The 21879-nt window shown below is 43.3% G+C and overlaps 3 protein-coding genes across 3 annotated transcripts; 1 reads left to right on the top strand and 2 right to left on the bottom strand.

Annotated features, from left to right (window-relative positions):
- Positions 1–315: 315 nt before the first annotated feature.
- cbln12 (cerebellin 12) lies at positions 316–1262 on the bottom strand (the record flags this gene model as incomplete). The annotated part of the gene is made up of 3 exons (XM_083890153.1): positions 854–1262; positions 593–712; positions 316–513 (listed from the first exon to the last, which is right to left on the bottom strand). The coding sequence occupies exons 1-3, from the start codon at positions 1133–1135 to the stop codon at positions 316–318; spliced, it is 600 nt and encodes a 199-aa protein (XP_083746279.1). The 5' UTR covers positions 1136–1262.
- Positions 1263–3577: 2315 nt separating this feature from the next.
- On the bottom strand, positions 3578–7363 carry trim110 (tripartite motif containing 110; the record flags this gene model as incomplete). Its single annotated transcript, XM_083890148.1, has 7 exons — positions 3578–3847; positions 3987–4258; positions 4339–4484; positions 4658–4680; positions 5633–5866; positions 6696–6791; positions 6872–7363. The coding sequence occupies 7 exons, from the start codon at positions 7361–7363 to the stop codon at positions 3578–3580; spliced, it is 1533 nt and encodes a 510-aa protein (XP_083746274.1).
- A 7026-nt stretch (positions 7364–14389) lies between these two features.
- sall2 (spalt-like transcription factor 2) lies at positions 14390–20341 on the top strand (the record flags this gene model as incomplete). Its single annotated transcript, XM_083888945.1, has 3 exons — positions 14390–14465; positions 16026–19846; positions 20030–20341. The coding sequence occupies 3 exons, from the start codon at positions 14390–14392 to the stop codon at positions 20339–20341; spliced, it is 4209 nt and encodes a 1402-aa protein (XP_083745071.1).
- Between the last annotated feature and the right edge of the window lie 1538 nt (positions 20342–21879).

Below are 21879 nucleotides of genomic sequence, written 5' to 3'. Positions count from 1 at the left end.
TAGTCTTTGCACAGAAGCCCACATTGCACACGGCCACTTTTATCATTTTACAATGAAAATATAATATAAAGAAACAAACCCATCTTATATGTATACACAGAAATAGAGCAAACATAAATCCACAGACAAACTTTTCATATAGTTCTGTTTTTCCCCTCATTTGAAAATAAATGGAATTTGCACAATCATCTCTGCATTTTGCATAAAACACAACCCCCCCCCCCCCCCCCCATGCGTCATAATGAGTTACAGATTGAAACTTGTCTCTCTCCGCTACATCACTTCCTGACTCCTCCCACTCTCCATCCTCCTTCCTCACAAGGGGAAGACGAGAAACCCAGAGAAGGTGGAGTACTTCCAGCCTCCCATCAGGTTACCTCTCTCCAGTCTGAGGTAGGCCTTATCCCCTTTCTCCATAATCACCAGGCCGGCGTTGGTGGCCGCTTCTCTGGTCACGTCCTGGTCACCAGCGAAAGCTGAAATCATCGCCCAGCCATTCACCATCAGACTGACCTAAAGAAGGAAAGAAAAAAAGAGTCCTTATTGATCCTCTGGTATGATAACTATATGTGTCACAGTTGAGATATTGTACCTGTATAGTTTGTCTGTTGTAGGCCTTTACAACGTGGAAGTTGAAGCTGTACACTCCTCGCCTTGGTGCCAGGAAGACGCTACTCTCTTGGTCAAAGTGAGTGCCGACATTCACCAGAATCTGATCCAAACACATGAAAACAGTGAAAAGAACGAGGTATGACAGAAAAAAAAGACCTGCAGTGACACAAATGCAGCAGTTTTGCTCTCAATACACTCTCATAACACTGTATACTGTTCAATTGTTAAGAAACACACTCACATTATCAAAATAGATGATCATGGTGCGGTTGCTCATGTCCGTGGGCTCGTGATTGGTCTGGCGGCTGACGGAGAAGGCCACCCGACCAGAGCCGGAGCGCACGGACATGCCAAGGGCGTTCCCGGCCGGCTCGGACGAAGGAGTGGAGTCGCACACGACTAAACATTTCCCCTCAAGGATGATTGGCTCCGTGTCGTTCTGGGCCCTGGACTCTGAAGGTCCCCATAAAAGCAGCACACCCAGCAGCAGCAGGAGGTCAACGTGGACTGACCTGGAGAGCATGACTGATCCTCTGATCCGCTGTTTACGATGAATATTTACGCTAATTTGTTCTGTGTTGAGGAAGTGTCACTCTGGACAAACTGCAGCGTGTACAAACATGCTACAGTGAAAGAAACGGTCCCTCTGAAAATATCCCACACCTCTTATATTGTTTTTGCTGGTGCTGCAGAGGTCAAAATAGGAATTATTCAAATGAAAAGTCAGAGTTTGCTGTCAATGTCAGCCTTTTGCCTCTCTTTCCTCTCTCGGGTCCCACGTGCTGTGTCAGAGGGGTCGGAGCGACAATCACACGAGTTGATTTCTTCAGCAGAAAATGTGACAGAAGAGCAGAAGAGAAGGTTTGAGGAGATCAATGTCGTGGAGATCCAAGCTCAGACTTGAAGCGGCGGCACTGACGATGCAACACATGCTGAGGACAAAACAAAAAACAGATGAGGTAAGATTCTGGAGAGGTGACAGGAGAAGGATGTAGGACCCATGAGGAAGTGAGAAAGAGAGAGGGAGAGAGAGGGGGAACAACTCCACTGAGTGACCATCTGTCTTTTATATATACACCCCCCCCACCACCACCACCACCACCACCTCCTTCACACATACACACACACATTTATTTTCGCTCACTTGTGCTTTTGTTTTCTACGCCTACACATAATAAACTTATTATGGCAACATAATATGTCACTTTTAAACTCCTTCTAAACTAAAATCGTGCAGAACTTTGACCCCCGGTCGGCCCGAGCGATGCTGTTCGGGCCAAAATGATGTTTTAATGTTTCACTCTTCATCACACACACACACACACACACCAATACAGCTGCATATGTAGTTTTACTAAACCTTACAACAAGCGCTCTAACATGGCATGACCGGACTATTTGCGGCACAGTCACAGTTATGCAATTTTTAGAGTAAAAATATAAATAAATAGATAGTCACCTGTTTCCATCAGAACAATCGTGTAGTCCATATCCTGCAATATGGTCAAAAATTGCTGCTCTTTTTGCTCCTTCACATTATGTCCCGGTACAGCAGTCAGTCTCTGTGTAGTGTAGTGTAGTGTAGTGTAGTGCGCTCCGATCCCTGAGTCTCTCTCTGCTTTACTCTCTCACCTCCCCCCCATCTGCTTCTTCATCTCCCTCTATATTCCATCCTCCCACTCACCTTTACAGCAAAAATAAAACAAGAACATTGAATGATAATTGGGAATCTGTGGATTGAAGGTTGATTGTACACTGCTTAACTTCTTTATTTTGGACACTGCTGCAGATACAAGACTGGGTTATACAGGCTTGACTCGCCTGATTAATGATGTATGGGCACAGCAAGACACAAATCAAACAAATATATATATATATACATGTATATATATATATATATATATAGAATGCTTATTCAAACAGAGGTAGTAGGCCCTTGCACAGCTCAAATAATAAACGGTATCACACAATATCACAGCAGTTTTCCTCCAGTGTAAATCAGTTAATTTATAACGACAGAAACTAAAGGCAGTTGCATTCATGGATGTAGTTTTTTTTTTGTTTTAAGTGCTGTTGTACTAGAGCAGGGGTGTCAAACTCATTTTCACTGAGGGCCACATCAGCATAATGGTTACCCTCAAAGGGTCAGATGTAACTGTCATAGAGAATAAATGTAACTAAATGTAACCAAATATAATGTAAAATAAAGGTAACTACTCCGTAAAATATTGCTAAATAACTTACTGCATTTATTCCTTATTCAATTTCACTCGTTGCATGATGCATATACAATGATACGCTGTGATCTAGTGGCGGGTAACTTAGTCGTCATGCATTGTGGGAAATGTAGTTTATGGTCAACGCACGCCTTAAAGCAGCAAAGACCTATTTTAACAGATTTTTTAAGACCAATTAATCGCTCGCGGGCCACATAAAATGACGTGGCGGGCCACATCTGGCCCCCTGGCCTTGAGTTTGACACATGTGTACTAGAGTCAACTCAACTAGGTGTTCCTAATAAACAGAGCTAGTCAGTTGCATCTTTAAACCTGTAGGTTTTTTTAATATAAATAAATCATTGTCCCATGAGTCCACACGATGCCGATCGTCAGCTCCACACTCTGCTCTCCGGAGAGTTTCTTGATATAAACGTGTCAAGAACTTGTGACATCGCCGCACCGCACACAGGAGACGGAGGCATTCGGTGTCGTGTCATTCAGCAGTTTGACAGATAGAAGCTTGACAAAAATAAAATCCCTAAAAATTACACGGTGTAGCTTCAAATCACTGTGGAATGCATAACATATTCATAAAACCTTTTCAGTGGCACCTGATGATGTTCATGGACAACTAGCTCAGCTTAAAAGTGTCAGTTGGCACAATTTCCAGCACTGAGTTGTGTGGTTTGTAGGCAATTGTCTCAGTCTAAGCCATTCTCTTAGGCCTCTTTTCCCTTTTCTTTATCTCACACTTTGAGGATAGAGATGCGGCTATTGAGCTCAGCCTTGTAGAGTCCGAAGCCCAAGCACAGCGGCTGAGTAAAGGCGGCGGAGAAAGTGTGAATGTGGCTCAGATTGCTGGACAGTCCCACCTCAGAGAAGGCGACGGTTCCTGCACTGAAGTCCACCGCTACAGCGACTCGGTTGCCAGTCATTTGGTAATTGAGGCGGGTCTTTCTGCGGTTGTGCCAGGCGGCCAGCTTCCTGTCATGCTGCTGCGTCAAGCTCCATGATGCCTGGATTTAATAATAAATGAATGAAAACCTAATTATATATAAATATTGCATTCAATCTCTGTTGGCAGACTCCTGAAATCCTAGGGGGGTCTGGCACCAAAAGGGAGATCATTTAGGAGCTCACATCAAGGTCAAATACCTTGTTGTTCCCAAAAGCGTTGCTGTCTTTCCCCTTCCGTCCGATACTTCTATAGCAAACACCAATGTCCCAGAATCCCTCAGCCTCCAGCTCCCAGTAGTGAGTCCCAGAGGAGAAGGTCTGGACAGTGAGTATCTGAGGCCAGTGGTCGAAGCGTTGGGGGTGAGCAGCGCGGGGCAGGCGGTTTTTGACCCGTGTCACTGAGCGAAGGTCTTCAGTGATGCTCAGGAGAGGATGGGCAGTGTTGGTGTCCAGAGTCAAGGGACTGGTTACTGCACCAGAGGAAAATAACATCATATTTAGAGTACAGATGATGTGAGGTGGACATGTGTCGCTCCTCAGCTATACTCACAGAGCTCCCTCTTGAGTTCACTGAGGCAGCGGAGGGTGGAGGTGATGAATTCCCGGTACTTGAGCTCGATTTCTTCCAGGATGTTCTTCCTGTCCAGGCTGACAGCATCAGGGACGAAGAGAGGGCTGTTCAGGTCAGCGAGTAACCTACAAGTGAAGAACACAACATGCATACGTACAAACTCATTTTTACGGGAAGGAGGATGTATAGATTCGTAAAGATTGTGCCAATAAAGAAATCTGCTTATCGCCTGCATTTTCTACCACAGCACATCATACATTAAAAGGACGTTAAGAAAATCACTAATTCGCGGACTTACTTTGTCTCATCTGTTTGAAAGAACTGAGGACAGAAGAGTTGAGAAAAACGTGACAAATGAAACTGTAGTGATTTGCAGAAAGAATAATAAGCTGGATAAGAAACAAGCATAAGGTTAAACCCCATCAATAACCCAGTCACTGGCTCTGTACAGGTGTTTGGGTAGATACTCTTTCAATGATTCGGTAAGTTCTTGGGTTCTTTAAAGCACTAAAAGGCTCAGTTAAATTGCTTAATGTGAATTTTGGTGTATTTCAGAAGTTGAGTTTGGTCAGCTCTTCGTCCAGGGAGGCGATAGTATGTGAAAAAAGGACCCTGAAGTGTTCGTATCTGTGTTACATGAAGCTACACTCTTAGAAATAAGGGTTCCAAAAGGGTCCTTCTACAAGGGCTGAGGTTCTACCTGGAACCATTTGCTTCTGAAAGGGTTTTTCAAGGGTTCTTGGTGACACTAATGGTTCCAGTAAGAACCATTTTGATCCAGAGAACCCTTTAAAACCCCCTTCCCATATAAAGGATTTTAAAAGGGTTCTTGGTGGAACCTGAGGCCAAAAAGGGCTCTCCTATGAGGACAAGCCAAAGAACCTTATATGGTTCTACTTTACTTTCTACTAGCACTTTTATTTCTAAGAGTGTAAACAGAACAGAAGAGGAGGGAAGTCAAAAATACAAACCCCATTTCCAGAAAAATAAGGATGCACTAAGCAGGTTCACTAGAAACAGGTGAGAGTTTAAAAACAAAAGCTGTCAAAGGCTTAAAACGTTGCAAGCAACGGTTTAGATTACAGACAGCACATAATATCGTGAAAACATTCAGTCATTCAGGGAAATCTCAGTGTGTAAAAGCCAAAAGTGGAAACATCAAGGCTTCAGGCGATAAACCGTCTTACTTACTGTTGGTGTATTTCAGAAGTTCACTGATACCAACAATGTAATATGTGTAATGTAGAGGTTTGTGTTTGACACCACGTCTTACCCAGATGAGCAGGAAAGGGTCAGTCTCTGTCAGCAGTGAGGTCAGACAGTGCTGGATGCTCTGCGTCTGGCTCACGTCGTCCCTCGCCTTGGCGCAGTCCCGGCGCACACGCTCAATGACCTGCTGCCTCTCCTTCCTCGTGATCTCCTTCAGTGACACCACAAGCTTCATCGCCTGAACCTGCAGCTCCGAACCCAGTCGATCCACCTGTGCGTTGTCGTTTTCTAGAGAGTCCTGTAATAACCAGTAATGAGGGACCGGTGGTTGGTGCCAGATCACTGATTAAGACATGGATACAGTCAGTGTACCTAGGGCAGTCTGAGGGTGATACGTGGGAAGATTTAAATTGGGGATTTCTTGTGGTGTCATAACCTTGGCAATACAGGGTGTGCAGGGAGAGGCGCAGTTTGTGAACAGGCAAGGCAGGCAACTGCTTGGGGCCCCGAGCCGATAGGGGCCCCCCGACACTCGGAGCCTGAGGGCTGTTTTTACTGAAATGTGCAGTGATCAGCCGCCTCCCTGTCCTCCTTAAACAACAATGGGTGATTTGCAATGACATCTCAGTAGGAAACCTCCCTAAAGGGGCCCCACCTCACGTTAACCTGTGTGAAGTTATCGTTCTGCAAGTTGGAAAATTAAGAGGATTATTTACAGTGTAATGCATATCTTTTTTACTCAGTTTATATATGTTTTTTTTTCAGTTATTTACAGCAATTTATTGTTCTATATATTTAGATTGTTTTATAATGTGGGTTCTTTACAGTGTAATGTGTTTTTTTCTAAGTTTATATCGTTTTTTAAAAGCTAATTACAGTATTTTATTGTTCTTCACAGTTATATTTTCACATACTTTTTAATTACAAGGTTTTTCATTCATTTTGAAAAAAAAAAAAATCATTTTTCGTTGGTGTCAGATTAACATAATGGTGATGAACACTGGTTGGAAGGAAGGGCCCCCTGGGATTTTTTGCTTAGGGCCCCTACAGGCTCTAGAATCCCCTCTGTGTGAAGGACATTTTAGATCGTAATGATGTCACGTTTTCTTTTAAATCACTTTACTCACAGCCATAACGGAGTCGATATTCTCACGCTCCTTGAGGATTCGCTCTCCTTCTTTCAATTTTTCCTCTGCTTTTCTGAGCAGTGTCTGGAGGACGACCTGTGGCATCACAACTTTCAGCATTTCAGCGACTACACACATGCTGCACAAAACATAAAAAAAACACTGTTCCCGCTCACCTTCAGGTCATCCTCCACTTGTCTCAGAGCTTTCACTCTGTGCTGAAGATGGCCTCCCTGCAGCAGACAGTCGCCGCACACATACACCCTCTCATCTGTGCAATAGTAGCGAAACATCTCTGTGTGTGTCGGACACCTTCGAAGGGAAAGGTCCCGGAGTGGTTCCACTAACAGATGGGTGCTGAACGCCGGCCTTTCCACGTGTGGCTGGAGGTGTTCAGCACACAGCGACACCTCACACTTTAGGCAGGTCTTGATGGCCAATGCTGGCTGCTCATTCTGCGTCCCAGAAGGGCAGGAGTCGCACAACACTGCGCTGTTGTTCTCCTCCTGACACTGAGGACAGGCAAAGCGAACTTCACCATCGCCCCGGCTGCTCCAGGCCTCGCGGATGCAGACGGGGCAGAGGCTGTGACCGCAGGGTAGAGGGTGGCGTTGGCCGAAGGTGTCTCGGCACACAGAGCAGGTCATCTCTTGGTCCAGGGAGGCCATAGTATGTGAAAGAAAAGGACCCTGAAGTGTTTGCAGTCAACAGAAGAGGCGAGAAGTCAAAAATGCGAACCCCATTTCCAGAAAAGTTTTCAGGTTGACTAGAAACAGGTGAGAGTTTAAAAAACTGGGTATAAAAGGAGCATCTGTCAAAGGCTTAAAACTTTGCAAGCAACAGTTTAGATTACACCCATTTTGGGTCTTTTACCATCAACAGCACATAATATTGTAAAAACATTCAGGGAAATCTCAGTGTGTAAAACATCAAGGCTTCAGGCGCTAAAGCGTCTCATACCATGATACAAATGGCCATATGGTTTCTGGAGTACTTTGGGAGTACGACACACATAACAGCAAAAAAAAGCAACGTGAAATTCTATTTCTAAACTTGTAAAACTCAGCATCAGTTCCTGATGAAGTTGCACGTTGCAGCTAAATATCGTAAATATCCTTCGCCTCACCAAGTAAGTAAGTAAGTAGACTTTATTTCTACAGCACTTTTCACCGATAAAATCACAAAGTGCTTTCACAATAAGACGAGGGCAATTAAAAGAACACAATGATTAAAATGCGTCACATAAAAACATGCAATTAAAAAGATTAAAACCAAGCCAGCAGACAATTAAAAAAAGTTGTCAGCTGTTTTTGTAAAAGAGTCAACAGAGTCATCAGAGAGACAGAGAGAGCGTTCCACATATGAGGAGTGAGTAGAGTCTGGGGTTAGAAGATCTCACATGTATTGTGATCAGAGGCGGACAGAGTACACAGCTTCATTACTTGAATAAAAGTACAGATACCCCTTGCTAAAGTACAAGTAAAAGTACAGAAGTGCTTGTTGTACTTGAGTATCAAGAGTACAAGAGCGTTACTACTGCCACAATGCTTACATTTACGTACACTGTAAAAAAGAAAACTTCGAAATTTCAAGGCAACTTGCTGCAATCAATTTTTGAGTTTACAGCCCAACACAATATTGCAAGTTTTTTTTAAAGTTCCATCAACTAATATTATTTTGTTAGACACAATTGTAAGTTAGAGTTGTGCCAACTCATAATTCAAAATGTTATTTTTTATTTTTACATTATCTGAACACAAACTATTGAAAAGAGAATTTTGATTTGGCACAACTCCAACTTTGTCTAAGTCAAGTTTGTCTAACAAAAGTACTCCCCAAAAATGATACTCAAATAAAGTACAAATCCCTCAAAAAGTACTGTACTCAAGTAAATGTACTCCGTTACTGTCCGATTCTGGTTGTGGGGGCTTGTCCATGAATTGCTCTAAAAGTCCAAACTAAAATTTCAAAATCAATACAAAACTTGACCAATAGCCAGCATAGAGTAGATAAAATTTGAGTTATGTGGTCCTGTAGCATCAAAAGATGTACAGTTTGTCCATTGTGGTCTACTGTAAAAACAGTAGTTTAACAAGTAGTAAAAAACAACTACTTCTCCAGGTGTTGGACACAGCTCGTATTTAGCTCAGTAATCTCATCTACTCCAAATAAAAACATACCCTTAATGATCTAATGTAAGGTAATACACCAACGCAGCAAGGTCTATAAATGCCATAATGTTGATATTCAACAACCAAATCGACGAGGTAATTTGACTCAAACTAACTGTGTTATCTACTCACAAACAAACAGAAATCAACATTTTCTATAAGGAAAGTACGACGCTGACCTTAAGAGTTAAGGTTTGAGCTGCTGCAGAAGACAGATCAGAAGATCATCCTCGACAGCTTCTTGGCCTAATCTACTCTACAGGTGCTCTGGTTTTACGTCTTCAAGTTCAACACTTACTGTAATTCCTTCACGTCTATCTCTGCTTCAGATTTTAACTTCAGATTTTTAGGAAAACAAGTTGGATTTGTTTACCTGTTGTTGGTACTGAGCTGTTTTGCAGAACGTGGCCACCAATAAGCTTGTTTTGTCAGAATGTTAAACCATGTGGGTTAATCCCTCTTACACACACACACACACACTGCTTTAACCACACACAGATCACATGACACTGAGATGGGAGGGGAGGCATAAATACATGTTTATGTTTATTACATTTAGGTTAAAGTGAAATTAGAGCCAGTTTTAAAGTAAGATTACAATAGAGTTAGGTCAATTATGAAGACATCGTCTTCCACAGGGACATTAACTGACAATAATTATGTGAATGTTATCGTTTTATATTTTGAAGGAAACATTTGTGGTCTTGTCATTTGAACTAATAAGGTCAAACTCGTGGAGCAGACGTGTAATCTTTGTCTTTGAGAGACACCTAGTGGCCTTATTTATCTCAAACATGAGCCCAAGCGTCTGAGAGCCACGGTGTGTAGGAGACGACCAACAGACAAAATCATGGCACTTAAAACGATATCCAAATAATGATCTTCACAGAACAATAAAACAATGGTGGTGTTTTGCCAGCTTCTTTCACAATTCAGCGTCATGAAATAAAATAGTTTAAGTGTCATCACATTTCTACGACAGGAACCAAATGAATAAATGATCCACTGTAACTTTATATTATAGCTGCTGCTCAAGGCTACATATGTTGGCCATTCATTCATTCATTCATTCTTTGTAATTCAGTAATTTGTAATTTATTTGTCTACCAGGGAGCCATGTACATGGACTTAACTAGATTTTTGTATTTTTTTTTTTTTACAAAATCTAACGCAAAAAACGTTTTTCTGGCGTTATCACTGACCATGCCAGGACCACTAGTCCTTATGGGACCAAAACCAGGTCCTGATGAGGCAGAAACTTATTTATGCGTGTGTTTACAAGAAGAAGAATGTATGTATAAAGTATTGTTCGTCCATGCGTGTTGCGATTGTGGAGGACTTTGCAGTAGCGGCCTGTGACTATATGATTATAAATGGCTTTTTCTAAGGCCAAGAAAATCTTACAATAATTATTATACAGCAATTTTACAACACAAGCATCCATTAAATTAGATTTGTGCTAATTTAGCCACAGAAATACTACAAACTGTAACTTTAAATATGGCATGTTTCCTATTTCGTAGGAACAAATGAACAAGTTTTTTTTCCCACCATGTATTTATTATCGATTTTAATGTCTTGCTTTTTATTGCTGTGCCTTCGTGAAGCACTTTTGCTACACAAATAAACTTGCATTGCCTTCTTAGGAACTTTAAGGTTGCAGTTTGACTTATAGATTAGGTTAGATTTGGGTTATCATTAAACACTATCGCTCAATTTCACTAACGCTGGGTGATTTTTACCCGGCGATAATAAATACACCCAATAAAAAGTATACTTGTCATCAAAATATATCAAAACATGACAATACATGACACATTTGAGTAGTTTTTCTTTTAGTTTTTTTTTAAAACTCTGTCATGTCTAACAGAATGAGAGAAAAGCATCATGAGGGGACCATATAAAAATGCTCCAAAATTACTGGAAACAAAACATTGGGAACAAAACATTTCTGGTTTTCAAAACTTGGTTTTCATGAAAATCACATGCATTTATTTGCTTGGGTGAAAAACCACCCGGCAATGGTGTTCTAGGGTTAAGAATACAACTTTGTTTAGGTTGTGCAACTGAGTGGAAGTCAATGCAGTGTCCTAAGTAGTCCAGCTGCACAAACCTGTGTGTGTTTGTGTGTGAGATGCACACTGAGAGTTAATGTGGAGGTAACTGTGGTCACTGTTTCCCAGAGGACCGTCTGGCTGCGTGGGTCATTAATTATAAGAGACAGACAGACAGACAGACGGACAGACAGACAGACAGACAGACAGTGCCGCAGAGAGAGCGCAGACAGGCCGGACAGGAGCAGGAACAAGGCCCTACAAATACAAAGAGGAAGAGCATCACGCATGGCAAAGAAAAAACAATCCTCCCCCACAGCGACCAGATATCTGCACCGCCCCTGTTTCTACTGCTGCCACTGGACTACATGAGTAAATACATTCATCCATTACCACCAAAAAAAACCAAAAAAAAAACACAAAACCCTGTGTCATTAGGGAAAGACACGCGTTTTGCAACGGAGATAAATAATTGAAAAAAATGCGGCTGTCCGACTGCGCATCCCTGGGAGTCAGTAGGGAAATGCTGCGCCAGTGTCCCGACTGAGAGACGGAGCAGATCTGAGCCAGCACGAGCTCCTCAGCTTTCCTCCCCCTCCTCCTCTTTACACAATAATCTGTGGCTGCCAGAAAAATAGATATATCATCGTCTCAATCATGGTAAGTTCTTCTTGTCTTTTATTTCAACGCTTCGTGTCGGCGACGAGCGGCCTGCGGAGGAAATGCACATCCGGGACTGTAGCTTTCTTTCTTTTTTTTGTGTGGAAGAGTCATAATATTTTATGAATCATAACTTGTTATGATGTGGGAGCGCGCGTGGCGTGCAACAGGTCGCCGTACAGTAGCGGGGACGCGCATCCCACAGCCGTATTTTTTTGCGCCTGTTTCCAAACAGTGTTGGAGCAAACGTGCGGTCGTTGTTCACGCTTTCATTCTGACAAGATGGCACGAAAAAAAAAAATCCAATGCGTTGTTGGCACAATGGAGTTTACAAAGCGATCATATTCTGCTCTGTTACTGTTTGAAAACTATTCGACTTCTCACTTCTGTTGTTTTTCGTGGCCAAAGACGATGATGATTACGCAACGACGCGTATGTTTATAGCCTCTTTTTTTTTTTTTTGCCTTTTTTTTTAAATTTATGACCCTTTGTTATTTATTCTGGAAATGACTGATTGGTTTGCGTGGACACATGCAGGAGTCTTTCATCACAAGTTAAACTCAACGACAAAAAATCACACCATTTCAGACTGTGCAACAAAGGAAGGTCTGTTTTTAAATCATTTACACCCAAAATCATTACCTGCAGGTTTCACGTCTGCATTGTGTTGTCAGACATGTGCATCAAGGCTCAGGTGCATGTTAATATTCTGTTCAAGCCCCACAGAGACAGAGGGAGGTGGAGGGGTGTTGATGAAGAGGGTGTCACAAGGCCCAGGGTGAAAAATTATTTCTCTCCTCTCTCTGCATCTTTCTTTCTTTTTACTACCTCTCCCTCTCTCTCTCTGTCTCTCCACGTGGTATAAGCGGTGGGGAAGAGGGTGAAAGAGGGAGCATTGTGCCTCCAGTCAGTGGCCTTATGTGTTGGAGAGGCTCTGAGAGGGTGATGTTCACTCAGCTGTGCTCCCTCAACGCCATTGTTGCACATTCCGCCCCATTTCGACCTGCTCTGTTTACTGAGCTCACACACAGAAGCCTGTTTCACACACACACACACACACACACACACACACACACACACACACACACACACACACACACACACACACACACACACACACACACACACACACACACAGAGAGAGACAGAAAGGTTCACGCAGCTATCCTTTTAAGGACTCTCGTTGACTTCCATTCATTTGGACGGCCTAAACAAACCCTTATCTCCAACCTTAGCCACAGTCGGGCAGTGCCTCACCCTAACCTTAACCAAACGACACCTCAAACCTCAGCCTTAAACTCTAATCCGGTTCCTCAGAAAATGAGAACCAGTTTTTAGTTTCCGTGAGGGTGAGTGGTCCTGACGAGGTCAGTGTTTAAACACACACACTTACACCTTAAATACATTTGAGATGATTGACTCTTGTGCATCGATTAATCAATGATATTGGTTGACAAATCGATGAATTAACTTATGCTGTCCTCAAATGTCACGTTTCATCCACAAACTAAGGATTTTCTGTGTGTTTAAATATTCACAAAATTAAAGGTGCATTATGTAATAAATTTAAAGGTGCCATGTGTAAGAATGTGGCCAAAAACAGTTACTACATTCAAATTAAAAAATACCAAGGTCTTTTAGTTTTGGTTTTCTGACGTAACTGGCAACCCGTGGTTGCTCGGCAGCCGAGGCTCTACTAACTGCAATGATTGGTAGACGGCGGTAGGTGGCGCCACATGCCAAAACATGATTTCAAAACATAAAGATGATTTGCAGTCTGCAAAATATTTATTTTTGATGCAAATATTCTGTCTGTACTGTTGTTGTTGGTGAGTTCAGTTTGTTATATGAACATTATTCCTGAGTCTCTGTGACATATTAGGAGGATTTTATGGCCAGTTGTTTTAGATTTATTACATAATGCACCTTTAAAGCAACTCTTTTGCAGACTGCAAATCATGTTTATGTTTTGAAATCATGTTTTGGCATGTGGCGCCACCTACCGCTGTCTACCAATCATTGCAGTCAGTAGAGTCTCAGCTGCAGAGCAACCACGGGTTGCCAGTTACGTCAGAAAACGAAACCTAAATTACCTCTGAATTTGAATGTAGTAACTGTTTTTGGCCACATTCTTACATATGGCACCTTTAACTAAAAATAATGATTATCAAAAGAGTTTCCGATTAATCTTGTAAATGATGAAATTAAATGATTATTTGTTTTGCGGTGCTGGTGCGTCGTCCCCACGCCGATGTGCACAGACACCAGTGAGGTTTAGATTTTACAGATTCATGTAACGACCAGACAGTCGCTGTGATGAACTTGAATGTCAGTGTTTGAGGGTTTACTGAAGAGAGGCAGTGGACCCTTTGCTCAAAAGAAGGGGTGTTCACTCACCATTTGAATGCAAAGTAGTGGATGAACAAGTGAGCTGTGTGCGTATGTGTGTGTGTGTGTGTGTGTGTGTGTAAAGGGGAGAGAGAAGGAGGGCCAACGGTGAGTTTGGGGGGAAAAAAGGAAACTTGCTGAAAGTGTCACACATGCCTCTCTGGTACTGTAGTTGTGTTTTCCTTTTCTCTGCCTCTGCACCACCATGCCACCAACATGGACCTGTTTTCCCGAGACTAACCTTACACCCGGAGCATCCAGTTTTCACATTTCTGGGGATGATACTCATAGTTTTTCTTCATTTTTTTTGTTTCTCCTTTTGAAATAATTGAGATACCAACTTTTTTCAGTGTGCAGGGAGACAGAATAAAAGTTGCGTGTTGGCCAATGCGTCCCTGCGTCGGTCCCATCCTGCAGAAGTATGTCCCGTCGGAAACAGAAACGACCCCAGCAGCTTATGAGCCTGACCCTCGGTGCCTGTGGGATACTTGAGCATGGTGAGAAATAGAATACGTATCAAAAGAATACTGGTTATTCAGTAGGATGGGTCTTAGAATGGATGCAGAAGTTACATTTTCATATGTGTTCATTTGCACTCCATTGTAAATGTTGACAGATTTGTTCAACACCACATGGGAAATAGCAGTTAAGAATTTTTTAAGGTGATTTTAACTCAAGGAGTTGCTATAAAAGCTACTGTAGTGAGAATTTAACTCTATTTATCTATATTTATAGAGAGATATTTATTACTTACAAGCTCTCACCTTCTCATCTTTAATTTCTTCTCTGTGGTTGCAGCTTTGCCCCGAAAAAACAGTGTGTTTTCTCCTCTTTCAAGAAAATAGACCACCAGATTATGAGGATATGCAGTAAATCTGTGGAAAAACAGTATAAACGTACAGTACATTGAAACATTATTTTTCTAGAAGCATATGGATGAGTAAGAGAAACTCTGAGGCACTGAACAAGGTGTTCTTACCGCAATAGCATTAGACCCCATTGTCCCCTTTCTGCTTTGTTGCTGCTAACTGAAGCATGAACATACCCAAGAAGAAGTGCGTATGTGACTGTGTGTGTGTGTGTGTGTGTGTGTGTGTGTGTTCATGTCCGTCCATTCACTCCAGTTACAGGAATAGGGCCCGCACTGTGCCGTAAAACTGTAGTTCTCAAGTAAACAGCAGTAAGCTTTGAGTGTGCATGAGCAACCATGTGCTCAGTGAGTGTTTGCATTTGTTGTTTTTTTGTGGCTACGTCTTGTGAACTGACAGGTACACCATCTGCATTTCCTGAATCTAGGTGATCAGTCTGTGAGTCATCGTGTCTGTCTGCGGGGGGATGTTTGTTTTCTTTGCGAAACACTTCTCTTCCTCCGCTTGGCCCTGAACCATATCAGGAATGTGACCCCAGTCTGAGTAAGGGCTGTGTCTGCCAGCCAATCATCGGACATCTAGTACAGTGTCCGGCACTCAATTAGGACCCTGGGTTAAGCCCCCGTTGCGTTATTAGGGGATGGGTTCTTAAGCGTTAAGGAGATGAAAGAAAGATATGGATTGAATAGAGGGAGACAGAGAGAGGGAGGTGATGAAAGAGTGTCTGGATGTGGCCTCACTTTTATTAGGGTTGGGGGGGGGGGGGTGAAGTCCATTGTCTTGTGCATGTTGCCCTGGAAACAAGGTAGGCTCCTTTGTGGTTAAGCAGTGTAGTTTTGCAGACCAGTGGAATCTCTGTGTGTGTGTGTGTGTGTGTGTGTGTCTGTTGTGACAGCGGTGAGGAGGCTGCAGTTGAAAAAGACTGAGAAAATAACGTAGTGGTGGAAAGTCAACCCATAGGTTAAAAGTCACCTCTCGGATTCTTAAATGCCTTTATTGCCTTGACAACCACTGTAACTAAATAATGTACTTTACTTCTCACTGTCAGCTTGTAATTATCAAGTGAAATGTTGGTTTTTACTTAATTTGACAAAGAAACCATCTCACTTTGTAGAAATCCTTCTTTTTTTTTGTCAACATACATGATGGTGAATTTGCATTGACATCTTCTCCTTTCAATTTCCCTAGATGACTACTTGGCAGTGAAGTCGCAGTCCTTTCCATTTAGACCGGATTCTCCCTTGTGCTCTTCATCTACTTCTCCCCGAAACTCCCAGCTGCTCTTTACTCTCCATTCATCTTTCAAAGGGACTCAGACCCCATGTCTTCCCACTGTGGGCCCACTGTTATCTAGTGCACTGAGCCCAACCTTTCAGCACATCCCCAACGACCCACAGCCATCACTCTCCCCTGACTTTGCTAACCCCTCTCTCTCTTCCCAAGTTCAAAATCCATCTCTGCTCAAACTGACAGATTGCAGTCCCACGTCCTCTGCAAGCTCCCTCACTCGCACTGCCCTACGTGCACACATGGCTTCTCCCAAGTTGGGGCTGTCAGCCACCACCACCACCTCGTCTTCCTCCTCCTCATCATCTGCCTCTCTATGTCCTCCACCACACCCTGGAAGCCCTAGCCGTGTACCTGATGGCCCCCCAAGTCCTGTTACTCCCACTCCTAGTCCAGGGGTGACATCTGCATCTAATGCACCATCTAAGGCCCAGATAAGCATAGCCCTGATCTTGGAGGAACTCAGAGTGTTGCAACAAAGACAGATTCATCAGATGCAAATAACAGAGGAGATCTGTAGACAGGTGCTACGCCTTGGTGGTGCTTCCTACAGTATAGACGCCCCCTCACAACATCATCTCCCACCCTGGCCTCAGCTCTGCTTAGAAGGTGGCAAAAGGGCAACCAGCCCAACTACCCAGCCAGCTCCACCACAGTCCTCTGCTTCTGTTGCTCCTCTCCTGGCATGTTTCTCCTCCCTTCTTCCCTCTCAGGCACCCAACAAACCCACAAAACCAAGCTGTTCCTCATCTCAAATCCTGCAGCCACACAAACCCCAGGTAGAAGGAACAGGAGAGTCTTCGGGAAATCATAGTTACCAGGAGATGAGCTCTCAATCTTCAGCTCCCTCAACTACTTCTGCTACAATGGCTTCCTCAAATTATCCATTAGCTCTGTCTTTAGCTCTTCCCAATCGCTATCTTCATGAGAAATCTACAAATACCACTTCAATGAGTGGGCACAGTGGCCTGTCCTTTCTTAACTCGTCCCTACCCACGTCAGTATCCATTGTCCCAAACTCTCAAAATGCTCTTCAGTCCATCGCTGGAGGAGGAGACCCATCCTCTGGCCGCCTCCAGCATGGTTGCCGCTTTTGTGGAAAAATGTTAAGCAGTGATTCTGCCCTGCAGATACATCTACGCTCACACACGGGGGAACGACCCTATCAGTGCCCAGTGTGCCTCAGTCGCTTCACCACACGGGGCAACCTCAAAGTACACTTCCTTCGCCATCGAGAGCAAAATCCAGAGCTCTCACTTTCACTCCTACCTCCTTCTTTGTTTGGGGTAGCATTTGGAGCCACTGGGGGATCAGATATGGGACAGACCATGAGCAGTGGTAGCAGCAGTAGTGCAGTTAATATGATGCAGAAGAAGCGGAAAAACAGGTCTGAAGATGAAACGTGTGGCGATAATTTGGAGGTCAGTGGTACCAGTTCTAGCTTTTCTCTGGGAGCCTCAGGAGGATCTACTCCTTCCACCCTACCCCTGCCCCCTACTGTGGACCTGGCATTGATTTCCCACTCTCTCCTGCAGTTGAATCGGGCAGCAGCTGTAGCAGCCGCAGCCTCTATAGCTTCTGGTTCCTCACACTCACCATGCACCTCATCAGCCTCCATTTCTTCACTGGCTAGCTCCCTTCTCTCGAACCCTTCTCTGTCTTCGTCTTCCACCATCACAGGGTTGCTCAAGGGTGCTAAGCAGCAACATTTTGATGAGAACACTCCCCCTCATACTCCAATGCTTTCTCCTGCAGCCTACTCTCAGCTAGCCCATCTGCCTAAGCTTCTTTTTCCATCTGCCTCCTCTTCTTGCTCCACCTCTGTTGCACACTCATCTCTCAGCAACAGTCAAGCTTTGTCCTTGCTACGCACACCACTACCCTCCACTCCAAGCTCTCTCCAACTCGCTTCTTCCAGCCAGTCATTCCCATTCTCTACCTTTCCCAAAGGTCCAGGTCCACCTTCCACAACTTTGTCCTCCCTGCCTTCCTCCATGTCCTCCTCTACTCCTACATCTGAAACCTCCAAGCTGCAGAGGCTTGTGGAGAAGCTAGAGAAGGCTCCTCCCCATTCCTCTTCTTCATGGACATCATCCTCTACTTCTGCATCAATGCTAGAGATGTTATCCAACAGTATCAATGCCTCAAGTTCAGCCACCAGTCGTTACGGAAATGCCAGCACTTCCACCACATATGTCATGGCATCTCCACCGTCTTCCACCCTTGTCACCACTTCTGTTTCAAACCTCAGCCATGAGATGGTTGCTGCACTAGGCATACATACCAGGGGAGCCAGTGCCATGGTGGGTGGCATGCTACCATCCCTAAACACCACTGGTCCAGCTGCTAACCTGACAAACAATCAGTGTGGGGTTTGCCTACGGGTGTTGAGCTGTCCCACAGCACTGCGTTTGCACCAGGCCACACACCTTGGAGAACGGCCTTTTCCATGTAAGATATGTGGGCGATCGTTCTCTACTAAAGGTAGCCTGCGGTCACATTTGGCAACGCATCATGCTCGACCATCTAATGCACGTATCCAAAACTCTTGCCCACTGTGCCAGCGCAAGTTCACGAATGCCCTCGTGCTCCAGCACCACATCCGTATGCACCTTGGTGGACAGTTGCCTCCAGATGGCACAGAAGATTCTGCACAAGAGATGCCAGCTGAATCTAATGCCAAACCAAACTCTCAGTCCCAGTCGACTGACCCAAATACTGCCTCGAGTAAAACACCTCCGCTAACCAGTCACTCTAAGAGCCCAGCCCCAAGTTCACAATTTGAAGTTCCAGCAATTGGCTCAGGCAGCATGAAATCTGTTGATTTTACCCAAAAAAATCCAACCAAGTCTGCCTCCTGCAGCCCAGACCTCGTTCCGCCAGCTGACCTTAGCCCTGACCCTTTCATAAATCCCACCACACAAACTTTACCACCAGGCAGTGCAGACCCCCCAGTTCTTTGTGTCAGTGCCCCCTTGTCAGCCTCTGAACAGACAGATCAAGGGTCCCCTGTTAGCAAAGACAACCAAGTTGAGCAAGTCACTGATGATCTTCCTAAATCTGCTCTGTCACCAATTTCATCCACTGCTACCAAAACCTCAGTAAAAGCTAAAACTATAGCACTGGACTGTGAAGACGATGAAGCATCTACTTCAGTTGATGTTTTTCCTGGCTCCAGCTCAAATTTAGACAACTTACAAGATGCACCTTCCCATGGTGCCCCCTTAGCTTTCACCTGTAACAGTACCTCCTCTAACTCCACCCTGAGTCAAGATGTTCTGAATGTAAATACAACAAAAACCCTGGAATCGGACTCAGTTTCCCAAAGGCCCCAATCACCAGAGCACATGGAAGAAGACAAAGGTCATTCTCCTCCACCTACAACACCAAAGCAAGAAGAAGCGACTGTGCCTGATGAGGACCCCGAAACGACACCTGATATGGAGACCGCAGACACTGTTGGTACTGAAGCAAGGGCTGCAACACAGAGAGCTGCCACTTTTGTAAGGGAGACTCGCCAGAGCTTTCATTTTGGGTCATATCGGAGGGAAGACAGGGCAGAAAGTGTTAAGATTACTGGATTAGCTTCAAGTGAATCTTTGGATGCTTCTGTCCCCATCAGCCTTGCCCCTACCCTGCCATCTCCGATATCTCGTCCGGAGAAAAAGACCTATTGCTGTGCTGAGTGTGGGAAGGAGTATGCCAGTCGCAGTGGACTTAAGGTGAGGAATACTGTGATGTGATGACATGTATGTACAGAACTTTAAAGCATAACATTGAGTATTTTCAACTTGCAACCCGGAGAAATGCTGACATGTATGTTAATGTACCACATAAAGAAAATAAACCCTGTCCAACACTTAATAATAAGTATAATGATAACACATACCGTTTTCCCCTCTCAGGGGCACATGAAGCACCACGGCGTCGTAAACAAAACATCTCGTCCACCAGCCCGGAGTAGTCGTTCCTCCGCTGACCATCTTCCTTCTTCCACATCTATGGCGTCCCTGAACATTCCGGCCACCAGGAGCTCAGCGGGCTTCTGGAACCAGTACCAAGCCTTCCTCAACACCAGTAAAGAGTCGGGCGATGACCCGGCTGCTGCACTGCAAGGAGAAGATGAGTCGGTAGAGTCAGCAAGTTCACCCATTCAATCTCAGATTGATCCAAGAATGTGCGAAGAAGGTGCAGATGACTCTAGTGAAGAGTTATAGTTGGAGTCACCGTGATTGGCTGGATAACGTTTTAGTGTTTTCAATCAATGTTTACGTTTTGGTGAAACTGTATGGACTTTTACGTAGTACTGCTTCCTTAACACATTTCAAGTAGCCTGTCTGTTTGATAGTCAGAGTAATATGTTTCTATGTGAAAAGTTGTGAGCCAGTCAGCTTGGTCTTGTGTTTTAAAAAGAAACGGCTATAGTACAAATAATGATTAAAAAAAATATATATTCAAGTAACGATGCGAGTCCGTTGCTGGATTTAAAAAAAAAAAAAAGATACCTTTTGTCTGGCTCAGTGGTTCTCAAACTAGAAGACTGAGGTGGATGAGCAGGGGGAAGGGAAACTGAGTTAGATTTGATTTGTGTTGGAGAAAATATAAGTTTGCTGATGCTCTTGTGTTTATTTTTATCAACATTTAAATAACTAAAATTCAACTTTGATCCTTTATATTAGTTCTATTTCCCTTTTGGTCTTAATGATTCATAAAAAATGTAGAGTGGGAGGCGTGAGCTTGTTTTGCCTTCTGAACGGTTTGAGAATCACTAGTTTGGCTGTAGTTCATAACAGTTTGAAGCACATTCTAACATTAAAAAAAAAAAAAAAATCTATGTTTGGATATGAAGACAGAGTAACCCTGTTGTATCAGTGTCTATTACCAGACTTTGGTATCTGTTTGAAGTTACCACGGGCCCAAATGTTTCATCATCTTAACAGTTCTGATACTTATTAGTGAGTCACCAAAAATGTACTCATGGAATATGTTTCTTTCAGTTTGTGTCCTTATGTAAACTGGTTGGTACTCGTTGTGTTGTGCCACTGACATGATCTAATTCATTTGGCACCAAAGGAGGCTTAAGCTAACCAAAAGAACAAATGTGTACCTAGGTTGATTTCATATCTTAGAATATTTCCTTCACTTATAGGGAACTGGTGTAAATGTGAAAATTCGATAAGCAAAAAAAAAAAAAAAAAACATGCTTTGTAAATGACAACATGGTCACCAATATGAATGTTTTTGTGTGGGGTTACTATAAGTATTTTAACCCCATCCTATGAGTCCGATAAAGTACTTGCTCTTTGTGTCTTTGTGGTTTACTTTTCACTGTATCATCTCGTCGAAACCAGAAGCACAGCCGCAGTGTTAGTGAAACCCAGCGAGAACATTGACCTTCAGCTTTGTGAATATTATGATTGTCGTTTGGTCCAAATGTATTATCTGTAACACGTCTTTCATTTACTAAAGTTACTAAAACGTTATGTTACTATATACAGTATATCAAAAGTCTGTCTGTTTGTTGTAAACTGTTCATTCAGTATCTCCATATTAAAAGCAAATTTGGGAAAAAAAAGTTTCTAGTCTCAAAGTATTTTGTAACTAGCTTATAATTTTTCTACAAACAATAGCATGCATCAAATGTTTGTTTCTAGTAAGAATAAAGAAATACAAATATGTAAGTTATTATTTCTTACTGCTAAAATTAGGATATGAACGGAGCCCCGGACATGACATGATCAAAAAAAAAAATTAT

This window comes from Microchirus variegatus (assembly GCF_963457635.1).
Source record: "Microchirus variegatus genome assembly, chromosome: 5".
Lineage (NCBI taxonomy): Eukaryota > Metazoa > Chordata > Actinopteri > Pleuronectiformes > Soleidae > Microchirus > Microchirus variegatus.
This window is presented reverse-complemented; position numbering and strand designations above follow the sequence as displayed.